Genomic DNA, 23755 nt, shown 5'->3' with positions numbered 1-23755 from the left:
ATTTACTGTAGATTCTGTGACTTTTTCCGTTCATTTTTGTTATTTTACAAACACTACAATAAGGTAAAGAATTGAATTACACACTGCCGAGTTATTCCTTTCCCTTCCTGTAGTCATTCGGGTGAATTTAACACACACACACACACACTACACTAAGCTTCTCATTAAGAACATATAAGGTCACACCGTAGGTGGGTGTGCGTGCACGTGTGCGTGCGCGTGAGCTGATCCACTGGTGTGATAATATTATGCTGTATGTGTCTGTGACTGGGCTGTAATATTAAAAAGAGATTATCTCGGGCCCCGTTAGTAAGATTTTCTCCATAACTAATCATTGTGCAAACAGTTTGATCCACAGCAGCACTGTGTGAGCACGGTGCCGTGGCTCCAGCTCACGGAGCACAATGCATCCGTCTGAGTGGCTCGTTAAAGTGGCAATCTGCCCCAAAGAAATTTCGCTACATGGCGGAATTTGTAAAAATAAGTGAGCAAAGTGAAACACTGCGCGTAAACAGGAACTGACGTCTACATTCATCAGACATATAAAACGAACCCAGACCTTCTGCAGGCACATTACAATGGTCCAACGGCTCTACCCACGGCTCCTTTTGCCCATTGTCCAAACTATCACTTGAAGTGGCACTTTAAACTGTTAATTATTTTCTCTGCGAGTATTTATGAGGGACTGACAAAGTGCTCCTTCGCGTGTCAGAATGTTCAGAGAGAAGCTGGAGTCCGTAATGTCACCGGTCAGAAATGTGCTTAAAGAGAAAAAAAACTACCAAAATGTGGAAGCTTAGTCAAAGCTTAGTCCAGAAAGTTCACACCCCCATCGCCCTGCAAGTGTGTGTGTGTGCAGGAGATTTCATCCATTTCTGTGACATAAGGTGATAATATTCAATAAAAGAAAAGAGCAGTGTTTGTGTGTGTGTGTGTGTGTGTGTGTGTGTGTGTGTGTGAGCATGTAGGACTGAAGTGAAACCATGATAATAACAAACTTCAAATCGTCAGTGACATCACTGTGCAGTGATAAAAGTCAAGTTCAGCTTTGACTTTTATCACCGTCTTTCCTCAAACAGATGTTCGGCGTGCATCTGAGGAGTTAAGGACAGTGTGCAAGTGATGTCACAGGTCCACAAAACCCTGGAACGAACACACACACACTCTCTCTCTCTCTCTCTCTCTCTCTCTCTCTCTCTCTCTCTCTCTCTCTCTCTCTCTCTCTCTCTCTCTCTCTCTCTCTCTCTCTCTCTCTCTCTCTCTCTCTCTCTCTCTCTCTCTCTCTCTCTCTCTCTCTCTCTCTCTCTCTCTCTCTCTCTCTCTCTCTCTCTCTCTCTCTCTCTCTCTCTCTCTCTCTCTCTCTCTAATCATATGTTGTTTCTGGCTTAAACACTGTCCCAGACACGGACAGAGGCCCAGTTACACACCTCTACAGCGACACATCACTGTGTTTCCTGCAGCACAGTGTGTGTGTGTGCGTGTGCGTGTGAGTGTGTGCGTGCGTGTGTGTGTGTGTGTGTTTGTCTGCAGACTAGGGTAGGCAGGGTTTCATCATGCATGAACACAAAATAAAAACAGATGGTAGAGCAGTCAGGCGAACAACTGGACATCGGAAACGACCTGGAAGTAAGGAGCCCAGACTGATCATAAATAGATAGAGACGCGGCACGGGCCGACGCTCGTTCACAGACCACATGATCAGAATGTTCTGCTGGGCACGGAGTGTCCGTGTCGCATTAAAAAAACATGCCGATACAACATTGTTTTTAATAACAAGGGTTCTTTTTTACAGGCGACAGGGGGTCACGCGCTACACGATCCCTCACAAGGAGAAGTCCTCAGCGAGAAGTTACATCTTTTTCGTGAAAATACGCGAGAGGTGACACGGGAAATGATGCGATACGCGCGCGGAACCTCCCCCGACTTGCGAGCCCCGACTTAGCGCAGATTTTCCTCCGACTCGGGGCTTTTGTCGGCGAGCTCCAGAATTTGTCGGCGAATGGAAAATCAGGATTACAACCGTGTGAACTCAACCTAAGGCCTGCAGCGTTTAAACACCCGTTTACAGACGTACCGGGTTTGTCTTCTTTACCTGTTTCACTGAAAGTATTAATTGGTCAAAAGTCCTTTTGTGGGTTAACGGTTAAGCGGCTCATGATTAAACAACAAAAAAATCCCTAATCATGAACAAATCTAATTCACAGGAATACACGTTTTGTAACATACAGAAAAATCATGAATGCATTTTTAAAAAATCAGTGCGCTCTGGACCAAAAACAGAAGAAAGAAAACAGGGTATAGAGTTGCCTGAGGCGGAGAGAAACAAAACATCGTAATGAGGAGAAATTACCAGAGTAAAAACCCCCTGAAGTAAAGGTTGAGGCCGGCGTTTGTTGCACTGTAACTCAAGTAAAATGTAGATAATTATGATATCCAGGGCGAAGCGACAAGGGAACATCTGCGACTTCAAAAAGAACTGCACATTTAATGGTTCTCCGCCACACGAACTGAAGGAGATAAGAGGCGAGGAAAAGGTTTGGTGTGACACAGAACAACATGATATCATATGACAGAGAGATAGAGAGAGAGATAAGACAGCGGCGTACCGTCCTGATCACATTACTGTGACTCTGAGGACCGTCTGCAGCAGGTCACGGGTTTGGCCAGACAACGTGACGGGGACGCGATCGCGTCTCCATCGGGGCGGGCCGGGGTCTGCACCCGGTGGCCCAGCATGTCACAAGGCTCCAATAAATACAGATATCAAATCAACGTGAAGTAATTGAAGACAGTTCTGCTCTGCGGCTTATCTAGTTGTACATCAGGTACAAGTACCCGTCTTCCCCTCGCTTCGTGTTTGATGTGAAGCTGATCAGTTCGAAACTTGTTGAGTTGTCGAGTTCCAGTCATTTCTTGCTCTGAAGTTGGATTTGGCAACTAACAGTTAGTAAAGTTGGGGATTCTAGTCGTTCTTAAATGGCCATTGTTTGGCTGTTGTGCATCATTTGCACGTGTAGTCTTTGCACATTTTTTACATCACACTCAAACTAAGACTTGTTCCGAGACAAACGTCCGCTTTTACGGGAGTTAAATAAGGTAGCAGACCTAGTTATGCAGCACACTGTCCAAGGAGGCTGTGACCAGCCACAATCCTTGGAAGAGCTTTAACGAAAATAAGAGTTTGACTGTAAGGAAAGGGAACAGGAGATATAAATACCGTTCGAGGAAAAAGCTAGGTGACATGAAAGCACCCCGACGATTTAATAATTGAGTAATTGCGTGGCAGGTGGGTGGAGTGACGACGGCAGCGCTGACTCAAGACTTCTGCAGCTCCGGAACAATGACGCTTCCAAAACAAACTCAGCGCCCGCCGCGGAGTTTGTGCTGAGGAGGGAATCCTGAGGAAGACGTCGGAAGCTCGGTGGCAGGAGCACTCTGCTCGGGAAAATCCTGTTTAATATAATATGAGCGAGGCCTCTCGCTGACACACACACACACACACATACACACACCCTAACGTAGCCACAGTGTCAAACACACATCCATACACACATTGCTCTGGTTTCCTTCCTGCTGAGGAATGGGGGAAGGGGTGAACAGTAGCGGCGGCTCGCTGTCACGACATGGTGGGCTTCACTCTCTGACTGAAAAGGCCCAGAGTGCACATACGAGCGTGCACGAGCTCGCTCACACACAAATGCATCTGTTTAAGATACACTCGGCCCCACTCATGAGTGGTTGTTAAACTCCCATTCGAACCAGATGTGTGACCGCCTGACAGTCACTGAAAGTGACGCCGGAATCCAGAAAACACCGGCTGTGTTGTTGCTTTGAAGCTTTTCATCATTTTTTCTGCACAGTGAAGCTCATAGACAAAGCACACCGCCGCCAACTTCACATCTCACTCACGACATCGAAGACAACCCGAGTGAAATCACAACCACTGACAGTCATTTATCGAGTAGAGGGTCTAGAATCAAAAACGCACTTTTGCACTTCTGATTTCCTGTTTTGAACATTTGTTTTTTCAAATGTAAACCGAGTTAGTGACGACGTGTTCACGTCTACACACCATACAAACCGAGGCGAGGATGAGAGAGAGTTGAAACTGCTTCAAATTAAGTACATAAAAGGAAGGGAGAAAATCTGAGCCGTCGCCCCCAACAGCGTTTTTCTTTAACCGCAGTCATCATTCAAACAAACCATACGCATACATTTTATCCAGCATCCTGTGAAGGAGCAGACGCAGCCGCAGCCGCGCTGTAAATTTGTATTGCATCAAAGGTTGCCCAGGTTACTACACGGAGGTTGACTCATGTTTTGGAAAAGCCAGACAAAGCGCTGCACAGATGTGTCCAGACGCACATTAATGGATATTTGGCATCATTTTTCAGATCGTTATTTATTAATTTTAACTTGCAGGGGCGTACTATTGTAGGTGAAACCCTGTGACGTGTGTTTCAATGTTGACATTAAAAAGTCAGCATGTAATAAACCCTACACTTCAAATGTGTCTTTGCACACACTGTATGCTGAGTCACATCTGGAACAGATATCGTCCCAGTGAAACTGTGACATCAATCTTAACTGCGCGTCAGAACGAGCTTCGGCCAACGTCAACCCCTTCGTGTAGTCGGCAGGGCGGCGGTCGCTCTTCAAAAGCGGAGAGGTCCCGGCTCAGGCTTCACAAGGAAGCTGTTGCTGAGGAGCTCAAGACCATTAAATAAAAAAATCACTGTGAGCTCTTTATCCGACTCTGCACCTCCAAAGCCCAGCGTGGAAAACCCGAGATTCGGGGACAATTCCTCGCAGTCACGCTGCATTATCACAGCTGCTTCTGGAATCAGAACTTCCAGGCGGCAAAGTGATAAACCCCTACCCACAAATCAATTCATCAATCTGCCATACAAGCTTATCCTCGAGGGTCACAATGGGGCAATGGGGGTGTTCACCTTGGACAGGTCACGAGTGAGTCCTAGGGTTGATGCCTGGTGCCGGATAACTGTGCACCTACAGGCAATTCAGAGTCACCAGGTAACCAAAGAAACCACTACCCTCCATTTCTTAAGAGCTCAGATGCAAGTTTCATATCCAAAAAACTCTTGCTGTAAATCCGTCTGAGCTCTGAGACGTGTGTCCATGAGCAAATGTACATTATGCATTGTACATATTGTCAGGACACATTTCCTATATGCGATACACTTTATTGTATTTGAAGAAGAGAACAAGCAGTCCGGCTCTCGGGTCACGCTCTTGAAGAAAAAAGCCCGCAGCTTCATTCGGACACGGAGGTTTGTTTAGCTTTCGCTATCCCGTGTGTGAGCCTTTTACGAGAACAGTGATTTGGAAGGAAGCATGAATGACTCTTGAGTGAGCGTATAGGGGCTCATGCGCGTCCGAATGAGTGTGTGTGTGTGTGTGTGTGTGTGTGTGCGTGCGTGCACGCGTGTGTGTCATCTCCAGCTGAGTAGCAGGATGCAGACAACCAGGAAGAGATAAGCCCGGGTGAATGGAGGGAGCCCTGTGTGTGTGCGTATCGAATGTGTGCCTGTGTGTGTTCACGTAGGGAAATCACTTCACAAAGGCCTGGAAGTGTGTGTTCTCCTGTCTACCAGCGCGGGACTCGGAGGAGATAAGCAGCCAGCCAAATATTCCCCCTTGTGTTTTCCCAGCAAAAACAGGAGGCGGAATACCAACCACTCAGACTGATGCCACAGGGTCAGGCCCTGGAATGAGCCGCGGTCCCACTTCTTACAAGCTGCACACACACAAAGTCTTCACACACTGACAACAGATGCAGTTGATGATAAGGGTGCAACTCATAATCATTTGTATCGAGAAAAGTGCATGAAAGTGTGCAGGAAAACCCGATCTGTGTGTATATCTGGGTATGTACGTAGATGTCAGATTACACGCACACGCAGATATTACATGTGCATACCTAAAAGACAGATATAATTGAGAATATAGGCATGCATGTTATGTTTACTTTTAATATTTCTTCCCCTTTGAGTTGATGGTGGCAGATTTGGAGACAAGAATGATATGGTATCTATGTAGAGTAACATGTATACAGTTAATTCATAAGTATCAGGTGAACTGTTGAGCATGTACACAAGTCCTCAAATGTAAAACAGAGGAAATCCTGACATGTGAGAAGCAATGATTGAAACAAGAATTTGCCTTTTCCAATGTCAAGAATGTAATTAAATATATATTAACTTTTATGAAGACATCCTACATATGGTTGGAATTATTGCGAGTATTTACATCTACCGTTCCATGGAAACTGACAAAACTAAGGACAGTGTAATTTGGCCCAAAGCTCCATAACACGGACTAAATGGACCTCGGTTTATTTTATCAAGTAATCTGCAATATAAGTGTAAAGTGACTAACTGTATACGGTGCCTTGAGATGATTTATGTTGCGATTTGGTGTTATATGAATAAAACTGAACTGTATTAATTTGAAGATAAGAAACTATTAGAACAAGACATAAATGACTGAGGTGAGTCAGGGGAATGATGCAAACAGACAGAGACTCGATTTGCCATGAAGACATATCCACTTAGTTTGAAAATGTGTAGTTTGAAAATATTTAGACTTAACAGTCACTTCTGTGACTGAGGTGCATGACTCCGATAAAGTACAGGAGTATACACACTAAGTGATTGAATAAAAAGGTTTGAAATCTGTCTCCGGCAACACGAGCATGTCGTCTGGTGCGGTAGCATCAGCAAATGTTTGACGTCAGCGAGGGAGCAAGTCCCTGCACCGGCTCTCCACCTGGCATGAATAAAGGGAGGCAGACATTTGATCTTAATTTAATCTGAACAAAAACACGCATACCATGTAACACGGATGCTCCCCGTTCAAGTCCAGACAGGGAACTGTGTGCCCCGCCCCTCTACTCCCCTGACTCATTGGTTTCTCCCCCACTATCAAATATCCAGTACATGCAAAACAAAGAGTAAAATATTCTGTAAATACAAAAAAAAAACATCAACCCAGAAACCTGTATTGATATCCACTGTGAGAAAAAGAATGTGAAGCCTTCACCTGGTTTTCTGCAAAAAAAATGTGAACTGATCTTCATCGAAGACACGAGTATAGACGCACGCAGTGTCTTTAAGTCCAATGACACACGTACAGTGAAGGTTTTGGTTTTGAACATGAACAATGCGGCCCGACATTGTCCTGTAATAGTTATTCCGATCTCGGGAATTCATTTTTCGCCTTGACGACGACGAGCTGTCGGGGGCCGGGGGGGCAGCGGAGCAGCATCACGATGCTTCCTCAACTCCACGGTGTTGTTGTGCACTGCGCCATATGTAGCGCTGCATATATGTACTGGACCGTTATTTATTAATTCCATAGTTTCATCAGTCCACAGAACATTTACCGTGGTTCTGCTATGGAGTGTCAGGGTACGCTCTTTGGCAAACCTCAAGTATGCAGTGATGCTTTTTAAAGAGCAGCAGCGTCCAAACTTGGACGCCATGTTTTTCCTGTGGCACACTCTTATGTGTTAAAAAGCTCAAATAATTTCAAAATGTTTGAGCATCTTTTTGAAGGTAAAAGTATCTCTAAGTCTCTCAGTCTTGTTTCACTGGTTAGACTCCAGGTTCACTAACTCCTGTCTCCGATTGGCTTCGGGTTTCACATGCTTTTTTTTTTACACAAGATCAATGAAATGATTTGTTTAAAAAGGCTGTTTGTTCATAATCCTCATTTAGATGAAGATCTGACCATATTTCAGGACCAAATTCACTCATGAATGCAGGTAATTCCGAAGGGCTCACTTACTTTTTCGTGCCACTGTACGATAAGTGCATTTTTTTATGTACACTTATATTTCCAGCGAATAAAATCGTCGACTGCGTTTCTTTCTTTCTTTCTCATTCCGTTATTTTAACCTACAAGAGTCACTCAGTTACACGTTATGTAGACTGACCGTCTCCCTGCAACCTGCCTGGCTCCCAGCCAAACACAAACACAAACACACACACACACACACACACACACACACACACACACACACACACACACACACACACACACACACACACACACACACACACACACACACACACACACACACACACACACACACACACACACACACACACACACACACACACACACACACACACGGTAAGTTCTTAGCATAAGTAAAAGCCACAGAGTCATGGGACTGCAGTATCAACATAAAAATCACCCACACAGAGTTCAGTGTAACATGCAGATGAACAAACACACACACCAGACACACAAGCCAGTGTCAGGTTCATGTATTTGGTATGTGGGGAATGTGTGTGTGTGTGTGTGTGTGTGGACGCTCAGGGCTCTGGGTGGACTTCTTATTGGTCCAACATGTCATCACAGACAACATTAAGTGCCATTAAAAACACGCACATAAAAAACAAATATGCACCTTGAAACACCAAGTCAAGCGAGTGTAACCAAAACATGAACGAGGATTCAAGAAGATGCTTACTAGTGTGATGAGATCAGAATATTCATCATGCACACAGAGGAGAGGAGAGGAAGAGGAAGAGGAGAAAGGAAGAGAGGAGAGGAGATGAAGAGGAGGGGGAGAGGAAGAGGAGAGGAGAGAGAAGAGAGGAGGGGAGAGGAAGAGGAGAGGAGAAAGAAGAGAGGAGAGGAAGAGGAAAGGAGAGGAGGAAGAAGAAGAGGAGAGGAGAGGAAGAGGAGGGGAAGAGGAAGAGGAGAGGAGAAAGGAAGAGAGGAGAGGAGAGGAGAGGAAGAGGAAAGGAGAGGAGGAAGAAGAGAGGAGAAGAAGAGGAAGAGGAAAGGAGAGGAGGAGGAAGAGGAAGAGGAGGGGAAGAGGAAGAGGAGAGGATAAAGAAGAGAGGAGAGGAAGAGGAAGATGAGGGGAAGAGGAGAGGAGAAAGGAAGACAGGAGAGGAGAGGAAGAGGAGAGGATAAAGAGGAGAGGAGAGGAAGAGGAAAGGAGAGGAGGAAGAAGAGGAAGAGGAGGGGAAGAGGAGAGGAGAAAGGAAGACAGGAGAGGAGAGGAAGAGGAGAGGATAAAGAAGAGAGGAGAGGAAGTGGAAAGGAGAGGAGCAAAGAAGGAGGAGAGGAAGAGGATTCCTCCACTTTACATGTGATGTGACCGGTCGAGTATCCAAAGTTGGCATTGATGCTTGTTGGGATTTTTGGGGTCTTGCTTATTTATACTTTGCGCAAATATTTTTCCTGATATAAATCCTGACACTTTGCTAATTTCAGCCTGCTTAGTTTACTTAGGCAGTATTCTCGTACAGCTGACTGTGTGTTAAGGCAACGCACACGGATGCCCTGAGAAGTTCAGCATATTTCATCAAATGAAAGGATTGATGGGAGGATTCTTAAATTCGTCAGGTGCCGACGCACGTATCAACTGCTGTTTTAGGTGTCAGTACAGAAACTCAGGCATTGTATCACACTTTTATAGGTATATCTCAGATTGAAATGCGGCCCGAGGCCGACTAGATTAGATAAATGACACCAAACCATATAAATCATGATGAAGACTAAGAAAAGACAGTGAGACTATATGCTTTAACATGAGGACTGTGTAAAAGATCTTGAGTAAATCTCTAGGCTTTGTGTTGAAGACATGAGTTCATCCTGGTGGAGTGTACAAAGACACGACTCATAACGCGTAACACACACACACACACCCCCAATAAAAGGTTTATAATAGACAGAAAAAAACAACCTTTGCATGAATGTTGCCACTTAACAGCAACAGTGTGTGTGTGTGTGTGTGTGTGAGAGAGAGAGAGAGAGAGAGAGAGAGAGACAGAGAGAGAAAGAGAGCATCAGCGTATGTTTTGGTACAGTTGATTCCAGCTGTTTCTCATCGTCCATGATGGTTGATTTAACGCGCAAACACACACACACAGACGCGCGCACTTCCATGCGCACGCGCCGAGCGGAGCCTTTTCTTTAACATTTAGGTGAAACCACTATTAGAACCCAGACAATTCCCCGCGCTGAGTGTGTGTGTTCGTGTGTTCGTGTGTGTGTGTGTGTGTGTGTGCGTCTCGAGGAATAAAAACGGGTTTCGCTGGACCGTCACCAGTGCTGCACGTGCCATTATCACCATGGACACTGACTTATGAAGGATGGGGATATGGGAACATCTGTACCGGTGCACACACATGCACGCACGCGCGCACGCGCGCTGTCACCTCTCCTACATACACTACACGTGCCATCTCCAGGGCCGTGGGCGCGCTCGCGCTACAATACCGATGTTCTCGTGTGTTTCCATATGATCAGAGAGTTTATATGGATGCGGGACTCACCGGCTTTGCACGGGTCTTTGTAGTCGATGGTCTCCGCTCGCTCCTCTTCGTAGTAGTCGTACTCTGGCTCCTCGTAGTCGAAACAGTCACAAATAGTCACTTTGCCCCAGAAAGTCAAGCCGGCGAACACCAGCGTGATCCAGCGCATCTTGGCGGCCAGTGCCGGGGGCACTCGGTCCATCTGAGGGGTTGAAATGAACGAGAGGGGGGGGGGGGGCGCTCTGCTCGTCTCCCCTCCGCTGTTAGGAGACGCTCGGTCCGCGCTCCAGAGAAATCATCGGCGGCGGCGGGAGGAATTTAACGGCTCATCGCGAACGGGTCGCCCTGATCTCCTCGGCTGGTGTGGTGTGGACACCGGAGTGGAGGAGGCTGCTGGAGGGAGTCACGCTGCCGGGCGGCTGCTCCGCTTCATGGTATCAACGACGACAACAACAACACCAAAAAAAAGTGCCGTGACGCGCTCAGCAAAGTGTCCGCCGAGGAGCTCCGCCGTCCTCCGCTGTGCAGGTGAGGCTGCTGTGGGACAGACAGTGTGTGAGGGAAAGAGAGAGAGAGAGGGGGAGAGAGGGAGGGAGGGAGAGAGAGAGAGAGAGAGAGAGAGAGGGAGGGAGGGAGGGAGGGAGGGAGGGGGAGAGAGAGAGAGAGAGAGAGAGAGGAGGGGATCAGCACTGGTTGATCTCTGAGCGTAAAGACGCACGACGCGGTGTGTGTGTGTCTGCTGCTCACACACGAATCATCCGCCGCGCATACTTGCAACAGCACTGCTCTCTCTCTCTCTCTGTCTCTCTCTCTCTCTCTCACAAACACACACACAAACACACACACACACACACACTTTGTAATCTGTCGCCCCCTCTCACTAGTGTGGTAGTCTCTATCTTACCCCGAGTCAGCGCACCCCCTGCGCACCGCCTACACACACACACACACACACACACACACACACTAAAAAGCTCGCGTACAGTCAGATAATCCAACAAAGAGCGTAAACTTCACAAGGCTCCTCTCTCTCTCTCAGCGCGGTGACTTGACTTGGAGGGAGCGCGCCACTGGTCGTTACAGCCGATTGGACCTCGCCTCACAGTCTCTCACGCAGGGATCCGTTGAGGAAAGTGAACTGTAAGAACCGGTAGCGGTAAAAGTAACACGGCGGTCACAAACTCGCCTGTGGGTTTTTGAAGTATCCACCCTCCTGCCTTATTAGACCCGCGGCACAGTGGGTGTCACCCGGGTTGTTTAGAGGCAGGTGCCAAGTAGGTGACAGCCAAACCATAAATGCCCAGAGGTACTATAGGCTATACACTATATACATACTAATGAGCCTTTGTGGCCATAACATGAAAAGTATTCTGCCCCCTCTTCCCCTCCTTTAACTGCCCAAGGTAGCGAGAATGTATGAAAAGAATGAAGGTTATGAACAATTAAGCTTAATTGATTTTCTTTCTCTTTTTTTCTGCGTAAAAACGTCGAGCATTACAGGACATTGGATGCCCTGTACGATATCCTGACCATATAAGGTGAGTCAAAAAATAAGACATAGCACAACAGTGATTATATTAAGTGTTTCGGGAATATTGGAAATCATTTTCACCGATCAACATAGCTCATTTAAATCGATAGATAGATAAGATAGATAGATGGATAGATGCATATATGGATAGATAGATAGATAGATATATGTATAAATGGATATAAGGATGGATAGATAGATAGATAGATAGATAGATAGATAGATAGATAGATATATGTATAAATGGATATAAGGATGGATAGATAGATAGATAGATAGATAGATAGATGGATAGATGCATATATGGATATATATATATATATATATGGATATATATATATATATATATATATATATATATATATATATATGTATAGATGGATATAAGGATGATAGATGGATAGATAGATATATGTATAGATGGATATAAGGATGGATAGATAGTTAGATGGATGGATAGATAGATGATAGATGGATATAAGGATGGATAGATAGATAGATAGATAGATAGATGGATAGATAGATGGATAGATAGATAGGTCAACAACAGAAGGATGAACTGAGTTCATGTGGGTTCATGATCCTTCACTGCATCTCTGCGCAAGGAGCCTAAAATGAAACTCTACTGAGTGTGTGAGTGTGTGTGTGTGCGTGTGTGACAGAAGGACGTTTGGAAATAGCCGATATTGTTGTTTACAGTAACTTAAACTTGGCACCTTCCCATCTTCTTTTCCCTTTTTTTTTGCGCGCACTGCAAACTTGTCAACAGCCACAACCTATAATCTCCCGAGTGCCACCGACACGCGCGCACACGGCAGACACGAGCAGTGACAAATAAAGAAGCGGGCATCAGTTGTTGACAGACAAGCGGCGCAGCCTGTGGACACCTTGCGGAAAGGTAAATCCTCCCGCGGCCACTTCAACCTTTCGTCCCTGCAGGCAGCTTACCTGCTGCTGCGTCTACCTGCCCGGCGCGCGTCGCTGCTTCGCGGCGGCGGCACGAAGCGGCCCCATCACGCTCCAAACGCAGGGGTCATCTCGGGAGGGTCGGAAGGAGGACGGGGGGGGGGGGGCGCTCCGGAATCCGTCGGGCAACGGCAGGTCCAAACGTGCGCGTCTCCCACTATTCATTACCGGGAGATTACCGGAGCGCTGTCTCTGCTGCTGCTGCTGCTGCTGCTCCCGACTAATCCTGCCCTCGGGGAGAGGTAGCGGCGCGCTGACGTCACTCTGTCAATCCAGGCAGCAAGCTGTCCACTACACACGCCCCGGGGCCACTGGCACAAATCCCCCGGAGGCGGCGCGCGCGCGCGCGCACACACACACACACACACACACACAGACGGACGCACACACACACACGCAAGCACGCACGCACACACACACACACACACACACACACATACACACACAGAGACGGGCGCACGCACGCACACACACACACACACAGATGCAAGCACACACGCGCGCGCGCACACACACACACACACACACACAGACGGGCGCACACACGCACGCGCACCCACACACACACACAGATGCACGCACACACGCGCGCACAAACACACACACTCACACACTGACGCACACACACAGACACACACATACATACATACACACGCACGCACGCACACACACACACACAGACGCACGCAAACACACAGACGCACGCAAGCACACGCAAACACACACGTACACGCACACACACACGGAGTGTTAGTGTTGGTCGACAGTGTTGTTTCAGAAGCCTGAACCTAAAGGTGAATTTAGATTTTCACCAGTCACCATCAAACATCAGCAAGTTTAACTCAAACATCTATAGAAGCTCATATCGATATGAAGTCGAGCTGATCATATTATGATATTAATATGATGTGTTTTGGGTTTAACGCATACATAAGCTTGCTCAGGTGTCTTTCCCTATACATAACTTGGTAAATGTCCCACTAGTTAAACTAATAACACATTATCTCATCTTATCTTATCCAACATTATAATATCTTAAAATGGCAACATGTTCATGTGTGGCAGGTTATAATTTCTAGCTTAGCGTGTTAGCACAACATTTGCCTTATTGGCACTATGGAGTACTTTACACTATAAATAAAGTGCAGCCTACAGGCTGACGGAGACATTTGCCATTAGATCTGCAAATATTTGGTCATAAACCAAAGTATTGGACAAAATGAAGACAAAAAAAACTTGACCTGATGGTGGCGCTAGAGGAAATGTCAGGGAATCACCAAAGTTGTTCCTATTCATTGTGACGGGACGCGAACATCTGTGATGAATTTCACAACAATCCGGCCAATAGATGTTGAGGTGTCATTTTGCTCAAAAACCAAAAATGTAATTGGCAAAGTCACTTAAGTTCCGAAAATACAGATCTTGTGCCAACGTTGAGATGTTTTTACAGGATATAAGTGAGAACATTCACCTGCTGGTGGCACTTAGAGGGAAAGGGATAGGCAAAATCATTAAGATTCATCCAATGGGCAACATGGATTCTTAATCAGAATCAGAATCAGAATCAGTTTCTGATTAAGAATCCATGTGCTAATGTCACTGGAACTGTCCCACTGACTCATGGTTTCAGTAATCTGGTTGACTCACAAGTTGACACGATGCCCCAAAGTAGTAAAAAATTGATTCAATTTGTTTGTTTGGTTTCTTTTGTATTATTTCCAACAATGATAATGTCGAAGGTTTGTTTTCATTTGCATGTTTATTAGTTGTTATATTGGTGCCGTTTTCAGCTGCACCTCTCATGATCTGCCTTTTATCCATCAACAGTATTTAATTTGATCGGTTTGTGAGCAACACTCCCAGCCAAATGTGTGTCATTTGGCTGGGAGTGTCACCGTTGTCGTGGCAGCGTGTCTTGTGTCTCCTTTTTTAATTTATCACCGAGTACGAACAAACAAAAAACTGGCGAACACTATCTGTGGAATTATAAAGTTTTGCAAAATTGAATAAACCCCTAAACGCAGGCCACTGTGTGCAAAAACCTTATTACCACATTGTGTGTGTGTGTGTGTGTGTGTGTGTGCGAATGTGTGTGTGTGTGTGTGTGTGTTTGTGTAGTCTGGATTTCCCTCTAAAGCGAATGATAATTAACACCAGGGAAGGCAGTGAGTGGCGTTTGGGTCCCTCCGACCACTTACTGTGCCTGTGTGTGGTTGTCATGCAGCCAATCTATTCAGCAGAATGCTTCCCTCTTAAATAGGACCCAGTGATGGAGATTAATGCTGTGTGCAGGTATTGTGTCCCTATTTAAAGCGTTTATTGATCGGCGCATCTCTGAAACTCTGCGAAAGTACCTCGCCAGCATTCTGACCCAGCGCACAGACCCCCCCCCCCCCCGAAAACAAACAAACACACACACACACACACACACACACACACACACACACACACACACACACACACACACACACACACACACACACACACACACACACACACACACACACACACACACACACACACACACACACACACACACACACACACACACACACACACACACTCGCAACAGGAGGAACCCTCAATCTGAGCAGCGGCCCCCTCGAGACTCCCCCAAGTGCTGCGGTCTGCAGGTACTGGAGCACTATTATTAGCTTTGTTTTCCTGAAAACACACTTTCCCATCAATTCTATATATGCAGTGGCTCAACCCCACAAGGTTTGCCCTGTACTTGTTTAACTTTAAAAGGTCTCCATCGTACAAAAGCTGACTTTTGATTGAGTTTTGATTTTAGTAGGATCGGCAATACTCCTCCTGGCGTCCACACACACACACACACAAACAAAACACAAAGACATTTAAAGTCAAACAAATATGAAAATCTGATAGATTGTCTTACGATATTCACATAAATGAATTTTCCAAAGTTAGAGTCTCCAATGAACCTAACCCCATTCTGCATGTCTTTGGACTGTGGGAGGGATGCTTCTCTCAACATCTCGCAAAAGTGATTAAAGAATTCCTGGATCCCCTCCCCACTTGAATGGTTTCTTGGGTCGTTTTTGCATAATCCTGCTTTCACCAAACAGACAGACAAACAAAAAAGAGTCGGGGGCGAAAGCGCCACATCCTCGACGAGGCTGATTATCACATATGCTCGGGGCCACCACTGTCGTCTTTCGGCTTATTGTTTTCTGATTTGATGGCTCGCTACCTCACTGTACTTCCTGACCATCAGTGGTTTACCTTTCGTGACGTCACGTTGTTTGGTTAAAGGTGCAACCGAAAAAAAACATTTCAGATATTATAAACCCACCTGAAACCGAGAGGACAGCGAGACGGGGCCGGTGCTACCGCTGCATGCGCTGTGGTGGCGTCTTGCACAGAGAACTGAAACACAAATGGATGGATGGCGGATCGGTGAGCTGGTGGATTAAACGCCACCGATGCATTTACAATTGGTGAATAAGATCAAAAACGATTGACTGTGGGGGGGAAAAAAGAATCCCTCCGCAAATCGAATAGAAGAAAGTACCAGATTTTAAAGATCCGAGGGCTGAAACGCTGTTGTGTGTGTGTGTGTGTGTGTGTGTGTGTGTGTGTGTGTGTGTGTGTGTGTGTGTGTGTGTGTGTGTGCGACTCTTTGATTTCTCCACCTAACTTAAAGGTGAGACGAGGGCCTGTGTCACTTCCTGTGACCTCCCAAGTGTTTTTCCCTATTTTTTTTACAGGACATGCTGTCTATGACAATCAGTTAGAAGGGGAGGAGGGGAGGAGGGGGGCTGACAAAAGATTGGAACAGAGGAGTCAGAAAAAGGCCAAGGAGGGAAAACGTTGAAGACAAAGCTAAAGACGATAAGAATACCTGAGGTAAGAAAAGAAAAAAAGAGGAAATATTATGTTTTCTCTCAGGCCTGCTGACTGTGATAGTGTCTTAAGTGTTTTTATGAAATTCCCCCCGGTGGGAGCAGCGAGGTGGCCAGAGACATCCATCACCTTTTGGCTGAAATGCCACAGGAAGACAAGTGTGCTGACACCACAGGGGAGCGCAGCGGCGGGGCGAGAGACACGCTCCGGATATCGAGCAGTGGCATCAGAATTGTCTATGCAAGTTTAATTTCTCCGTCGGCGCTATTCTTCAAACTTGAACGCTGCCAAATTAAGGGAACAGAGAAGAAGACAGAGGTTGTTCACTTTGAGGCGACTTTGGAGGAGATTTGTGCAGGATCCCAGAGAGAAAACAACGTTCCAACCATCGAGTCACACCTGCAGGAAACACACGGAGGCCCGGCGCAAAACTTTATCTTTTGGTTTCGACTGCACTACGAATGATGGCTCTCTGCTCTCCTGCGTTACCAGGGAGAGGACGCACATTTCACAGTGTCAAGCAAAATGTGAAGTAGTCTCTCCTTACGTAAACAGCGAGAGCCGAGGGAAGACGAGGTACAGGGAGGAAATCCTCTGTTTGAATGCCAAGCTGTGCGTGCCATTCTCTCCCCTCCTGCTTCTCATTCTCTCTCCTCTTTTTTTTTTTCCTTTTTTGCACCTCTCAGGGCTCAGATTCTCCACCTTCATCTCTCCTCCGCTGCCTGTTGTGTGTCGGCCTTGCGTGCGTGCGTGCGTGCGTGTGTCTGGGGGCGTGACTGCGTGGGTGTGCACGTGTCAGCTCGGGGGGGGGGGGGGGGGGGGGGGGGGGCTCGCGTTCCTGATCCTGGTCGTACGCAAGGAAAGATGACACGGAGCACTTTTGTTTTCATATGCCTCCAGAATTCGAGCGACAGGGGACAAGAGGAATGAACGCAGGATGCACTTGTTTGGCGTGAACAGACGGCAGCAGCTGCGAAACGAGAAAGAGATGGGAAAAAACACGAGAGAAGGAATGATGGAAGATGAGATGGGACACTGGCCCGGTGACAGCAATAACCATAATGTCCTTTTTTGATTGTAACATGGCTGCGCTCAGAGGGGATAGTTGTGCCACACGCTTGACCTTTTACATCCTCAATACACGACGATATATTATATATTTTCTAGAACTGGTACTTTTAATACTACAGGATACAAAACCCAGAGCACAGCCCCTGTGCCATATCACTAAAATGTCAAATGAATCAAAATCGTAACATCTTACAATGATTAGTGGTAATTTTCAGTTTTCATCACATGAGTTCTTAATGGACAGACCAGTGTTATCTCGCTGTACTTAAATGGGAAATGCACATTATAAAAATTGTTGCTATTTACCAATAAGTCTACTTTGCTTTTTGGGGGGGAGGGGTGCTTTTTTTAAAAATTTTGAATACATCACCATAGGCAAATTTCTGACATTTTATAGACAACTTGTGAATAATCAGAAAAAATTATCATAAAAATATATGTAGATTGATTAATATATATTTTTTTAAATCAATAGTTGCAGCATCAGTATCGGTGCTGGTGATTCTGACAATGGTTTTACTGGGTATCACATCAAAAAACAATTTTGTGGTAATGTTCAGTTATGATGGGCGCTTGCCTCACGTGACCCCACACAGAGATTTTGCTGTCGGAGACATAGAACAGTTGAGATTAGACAGATTAGACTGAATTATTTCTATTTTTTGGACAACAGTTGGATTAAAAAAGACCAATGATGCCGGGTTTAATTTATGTGCATAAAGTCCTTGGCAGGCTAAATGCACCAGTTCACACCACCTTGCTGCAGAAGATGCTCTGTGTGTGTGTGTGTGTGTGTGTGTGTGTGTGTGTGTGCTGTGCGTGTAAATGTAAACAGTAGCCCGTTGCTGACAAAGCACTTCTTCAGGAACTTGGGATTGTGTGTGTACCGTGGCCTCTGCTCCCTGCAGATATGCTTCCTTTCTGAGAGACTGTAGAAATAAGCAGCAAAGACCTTAGACTCCGTCTCTGTTTGCGTGCGTGTCTGCGTGTGTGTGTGTGTGTGTGTGTGTGTGTCTGTGTGTGTGTCTGCGCGCGCACGTGGAAATGGATGTCTTCCTCCAGTTCATGAAGAAAAAAATGAACTTCAATTGGTACGACCGAATCAGCTTAAAATCCTTTTATATGTAAACTACCACTCGTCTTATAAATCACTCACACACACTCACTCCATCATGTCAAGATGGTTCTTCACGAGGGGTTGTTGGTAGGTGTGTGTGTGTGTGTGTGTGTGTCTGTGGTTGTCAACTGCACAAAGTATTTCATGTGGTTGAGACCTTGAGACTTCTCGCCGAATGTCGGCCAGGATTGGCTCCGGCGCCCCTGTGGCCCTCAAAGCACGAGCGGTGTAGATGATGGATGGATTTATTCTTTTTCCTGTCCTGTAGCTATAAGTTACGGTTTTATCGTAGAAATTTTTAGACACAAAAACATTTCAGACATGCTCATTCACCATGGCGGTGAGCTTTCCTCCGGTTTGTTTGAGGTACTTTCATGCAGTTGAGTGAACAGGACATGAATATGGGATTTAAAATAAGATAATTGCCTCAAGGCCACCGTGTTTAAGGAAATATTGGTGAAAACTTTAACGTTCCCCGATCTCCCTGTCTTTCTTAGTGTAGGTAAAGTAAAGCAAACCTATTTTCAAAGAAGATCCCAGCTATGAATATAAATGTGGATTTATACTTTTGACCCTTTGCTTTGATTACTTTGCACTTTAGTGATGCATTGTCTTAGTGTTTGTTGGCTTGATTATGTAAAGCAGCTGAGCAAACACAGTGGAGTGAAGACTGGAGAGGATGTTGTGCTCTACTTTGTAGAACTTTTCTTATACGTTAATAAATGTTACTTGTACATTCTTGATCAAATAAGTTATATGAGGTTGAGCCACTGCAGCCACTTTGAACGTGAGGGGTTCGGTGGGCTCTGATAAAGAACATTCACAGACAGATGATGCTGGAGCTGAAATCCACATACAGTATATGATCCGTGACCAGGCAGTGGAATCCTTACCTACAGATGAGCGGCAGTAGACTGTACAGATATGGAACCGTTCTCTGCGATTGTCAGGTCATCAGCACACTACTGTCATCTGCAGGATCAAAAGAGCAATTACATTTTCATCCAACAAGACAAAAAAGTTTGGGTGTTTTAAAATTCAAAAAAGTTACATCTTGTGGTCATCTAGTATAGTGTCTGCTATACATCTGTCGTTTTTGCCGCCGAGTTCTGGTCACTGCAGTGATGTTGTGCAATTTTGTGAAATAATATGTCACTGAAATATCATCCTATCTCATGATTGTTGTTATTGTTGTTGTATTAGAACAGTGTTATTTGAGTTTTATGGCCAACCATCTATGTGCTTTTATCCATGCTCTATTTCCTCTCGCTGATTTTACAAGTCAGGGCTTTTTCCATCTATTTGATGTCAACAAATATTTGTTATCTATCCTGCACGAAAGGTAGTATATGAATACATATCTATTGATGAAGTAAAAAGGGAAGCAATAACAATTTTTTTTTTAACCTGGGGATTTCTTTTTTAATTTGCTTAGCAATGCTACGCTAATGCTAAATGACGATGTAAAGTCAATTTTTTTTTGTCCGTAAAGTATCACAAAAATGAAAACCATAATCTCCAAGGTGACCTTTCGAGATGCAACATCAACTTCTCACACCATCTAATTCAATCAACTATATGATGATCAATTAATCAAAAATAATCAATGAACTGACTCCCCCATGTATCTAAAGATCTAAAGGCAACACGTTTCCATTGTTTTTAATGAAATTGAAATCTTAAGAATCTCTCAAAACCAAAGTTACACGACGCAGTCTCACGTGTCATTCTGTAAAGCATCATTTATCCGTTGTCCAGTATCAGATTTGACTGCCGCCGATGGACCGATCAGTTAAATGTCCTGTTCTATCTCTGCGTCCCTCTCGCTCCTGAAGCCAGAGCAGCTCGATCAATGGTATTGATGAGGCGACACTAATAGCTGATGCTAATACGGCCAGTATGACTAATAGGCCGAGAGGAGCATTGATCTGCAGAGTTAGCATCTAATGCCAAAACAGCTGATTCAACCGCAGAGTTGGACTAAAAAGTGCCGCCCTTGCTCGGCGCGTGTGTGACAGTGTGTGTTTGTGAGAGAGTGTGTGTACATTGGGGAGTGAACTGGTAAAAACGCACAAGGCCGAAGAATATAATTATTCACAGAGGTTATCGAAGTAAACAGTCATGTATATGCTTGATTTTAAAGCTTAAGTCAAATTCTTTTCACAAATTCGCTGACAGTCCATCAGATCTGTCCTGTCCTGACACTTCCCCGGCCTCGGGCGGCTCCCGGGGGCCCGGCGTTGGCCTTGTGGCACCGTGGATGGATCACGCGGCACGTTCTCACCTCTCTGAGGCAACTAGCCCGCCCGCCGTCGGCCATGTGCCAAGCCATGAGCTGGCGGGTGCCGGGCAGAGGCAGCAGAGTTTGTCAGCTCACACAGGGCGTTAAACATGAGTCTTCTGTGACCTCTTGTGATCGGACGCCACGCCCGGCTCTACGTGAAAAAACGCAGAGCCTATACGCCATTTCTGTTTGCAAAGACCAAATGATGTCACTTTTTTTTGGACAGTCTGACTACACAGTCCGTTGTCAATGTGTTTGTGCGCCGGCAGAGATTTTTTTTCTAATACAGGGAGAACGTTGATTCTCACAACTTCCGGGTTGTGTAGGTGGTCTACAGTGACTGGGGGCCGGTGGATCTGTAACTAAACATAAAGTTACTGGGTGCCTCCCCAGACTCAATTTAGTAGTTTGTGACTATAGATTGCAATGACGTTTTTGTTTTTTGGTTCATTTTGTGCTGGAATGAGGTACGATGGGCATAAGTTGGACATTCTCCACATGCATGGGTGTACTCATGCGTCTGTACATTTAATATGTGTATTGGTGTGTTTGGATATAGGTATTACGTCTTTATGGAGGTATAGGTGAGTGTTTACACGTGTACTACATGCATGTTTATACATATTTTTGCAATTATTTTATCATTTAAATTTATTTATTTCTTTTTATCTTTAGCCGTTCCCTTTATTTGTATTTATTTATTATTATTTATCATTTATCTATGTACATAAATACATGGATAACTGATGCATTACAAAATGGAGAATTCAATCAAAATGCAGAGCAAAAGCATTTGCGTCACATACAATGAGATGAGCCTCCATCACCGTGAAAAATAGGTCACTTCTATGATTTATTGTTTATTCATCTTTCAGTTTTCGCGAGTAGCATAACGTGATTGCGTTGATAGCAGATGTGAACGATACTGTATAATCTTTATAGCTTTTGGAGGCATTGGATCACGTGACTGTTCTGGAAACAACAAAACAACTTGAATTCAAATCACAACCAAGACAAAAATCACCAAGCACATTATCAAGCGGTGAGTCAGTGCGGTGCTCCTACTGCTGTTCTGTACGGTGGGTTTCTTTGTGTTGATTGTGGTTGGAAATCTGGTTGAGGTTAACTCCAAACCTACGGACAAACAGAAAGTTGACATGTGATGCTATCAATCAATTCACACAATGTACTGTAAGTGAGATACTTCACAAGGACAGTAAGGCTATATAAATATTCCTATTTTTCCAATCATGTTAAAAAAAGGACATTTTTATTTTCTTTCCCAACTCAAATCTGATGACAAAATAAATGAAAGTATTTTGGAGAATGTTATTTTCCACCCCCCCTTTTTAAAAAAAAAAATGTTATCCATAGTTTATCATATTTAGTGATATCATATTTAGTTTACATGAAGTGGCACTTTGAAGAAAAAAAAGGAAGTTATGTGTTAATATCTGGGTAAGGTGTCTGCAGAAAATACACAATCTGTGCACTTACATCCGACTGTACACAAGCAACAAAAGGTTTAGTCCCTCGAGACCACAAATTAGAGGAAGTTCTGATCTTTGCTCTCAAGTCACGTAGGAACCTCAAAGCAGAGGTGTGAGCACACACACATTCCTCAACTTCCCGGGGATCCCTATCACTCAGTTTCCTGACTTTGCTGCCATGGTAACTGCGCTACAATATAATTATACAGTACCAACTGAATCATGCTTATAATCTGCTGTTTTTCTATTCGTGTTCACTTCCTCTGTCAGTTTCACAAAAAAGTTAAAGACAGTTTAAGTATGAGCAGAAAATATTACATTTTTTTGGGATAAGTGTTTGTGAGATGTAATGTCCACTGACCCAAGTGTTATGGGAATTGTAGGATACATTATGTTGTTAAAACCAAGTAACATACTTAAGTACAAATCTGAGGTAATTCTTCTTCTTTTTTTTTTTAAGGCCACTTTATACTCTTAATATTTGCTAATTAGCTCTACAATAAAAAATTTAAAAATCTCCTACATATGCAAAGGCATACTTTTCAATGAAAATTCAGACTGAACTCACAGTAGGTCCTTTTTCTTCCATAGTTCCTGTAGAATCACTTCAACTTCAATCCATGTGCAGACCGATAAAAAAGGGGAAACACGAAGAAATGATTGAAGAAATCAGCGGCAGGAGATGAGGGAGGGGTTTGACCGGGATGTTTTAGTCAGTTTCCTGTTACAACTTAAAAAGGTAGCCTGTATCTCTTTTGCTGCCATCTTTTTACCCACAAACCAACGGGTGAAGTCCCAGTGGGTTGCCACCAAAGAAAACTCCACAGGCTCCTTTTTAACCCCAACTTGTGACAAACCTGGAGCAGGTATTTAGAGCCACCATGCCTCAGGCTTTTGAGATGTACAATCCTATCATAACAAGTCAACCCCGGCGTGCAGACGGCCCCCGGACTGGCTGAAAGAAACTGAACTGGATCAAACATAAACACATTGTTGGCATAAAAAGTTGAGATGTTGCACTTAGATGATGTTGTGCATGAACAACGGGACAGGAATCAATGACGCCGCACGGACAAGTTACGCCTCGCCACGGGGGAATCTGCGACGCTCCTCCCGAGTCTGAGGTTTCAA

At 44.9% G+C, this 23755-nt stretch overlaps 1 protein-coding gene across 2 annotated transcripts in view; it reads right to left on the bottom strand.

Moving 5' to 3' along the window:
* Positions 1-23716, bottom strand: part of tll1 (tolloid-like 1) — a 51934-nt gene extending 28218 nt beyond the window's left edge. The window contains exons 1-5 of one of the 2 annotated variants that reach the window (XM_035636834.2): positions 23193-23716; positions 22166-22268; positions 19744-19822; positions 16112-16185; positions 10320-10835 (exon numbers count right to left, since the gene is read on the bottom strand). In XM_035636834.2, the coding sequence (XP_035492727.1) occupies positions 10320-10500 (181 nt within the window). In that variant the 5' untranslated portion in view covers positions 10501-10835; positions 16112-16185; positions 19744-19822; positions 22166-22268; positions 23193-23716. Of the gene's footprint in view, positions 1-10319; positions 10836-12777; positions 13096-16111; positions 16186-19743; positions 19823-22165; positions 22269-23192 lie in introns of those variants that run through there. The other variant, XM_047333832.1, reaches the window with a different exon arrangement.
* Between the last annotated feature and the right edge of the window lie 39 nt (positions 23717-23755).

The sequence above is a fragment of the Scophthalmus maximus genome, chromosome 8, assembly GCF_022379125.1.
Source record: "Scophthalmus maximus strain ysfricsl-2021 chromosome 8, ASM2237912v1, whole genome shotgun sequence".
Classification (NCBI taxonomy): Eukaryota; Metazoa; Chordata; class Actinopteri; order Pleuronectiformes; family Scophthalmidae; genus Scophthalmus; species Scophthalmus maximus.
This window is presented reverse-complemented; position numbering and strand designations above follow the sequence as displayed.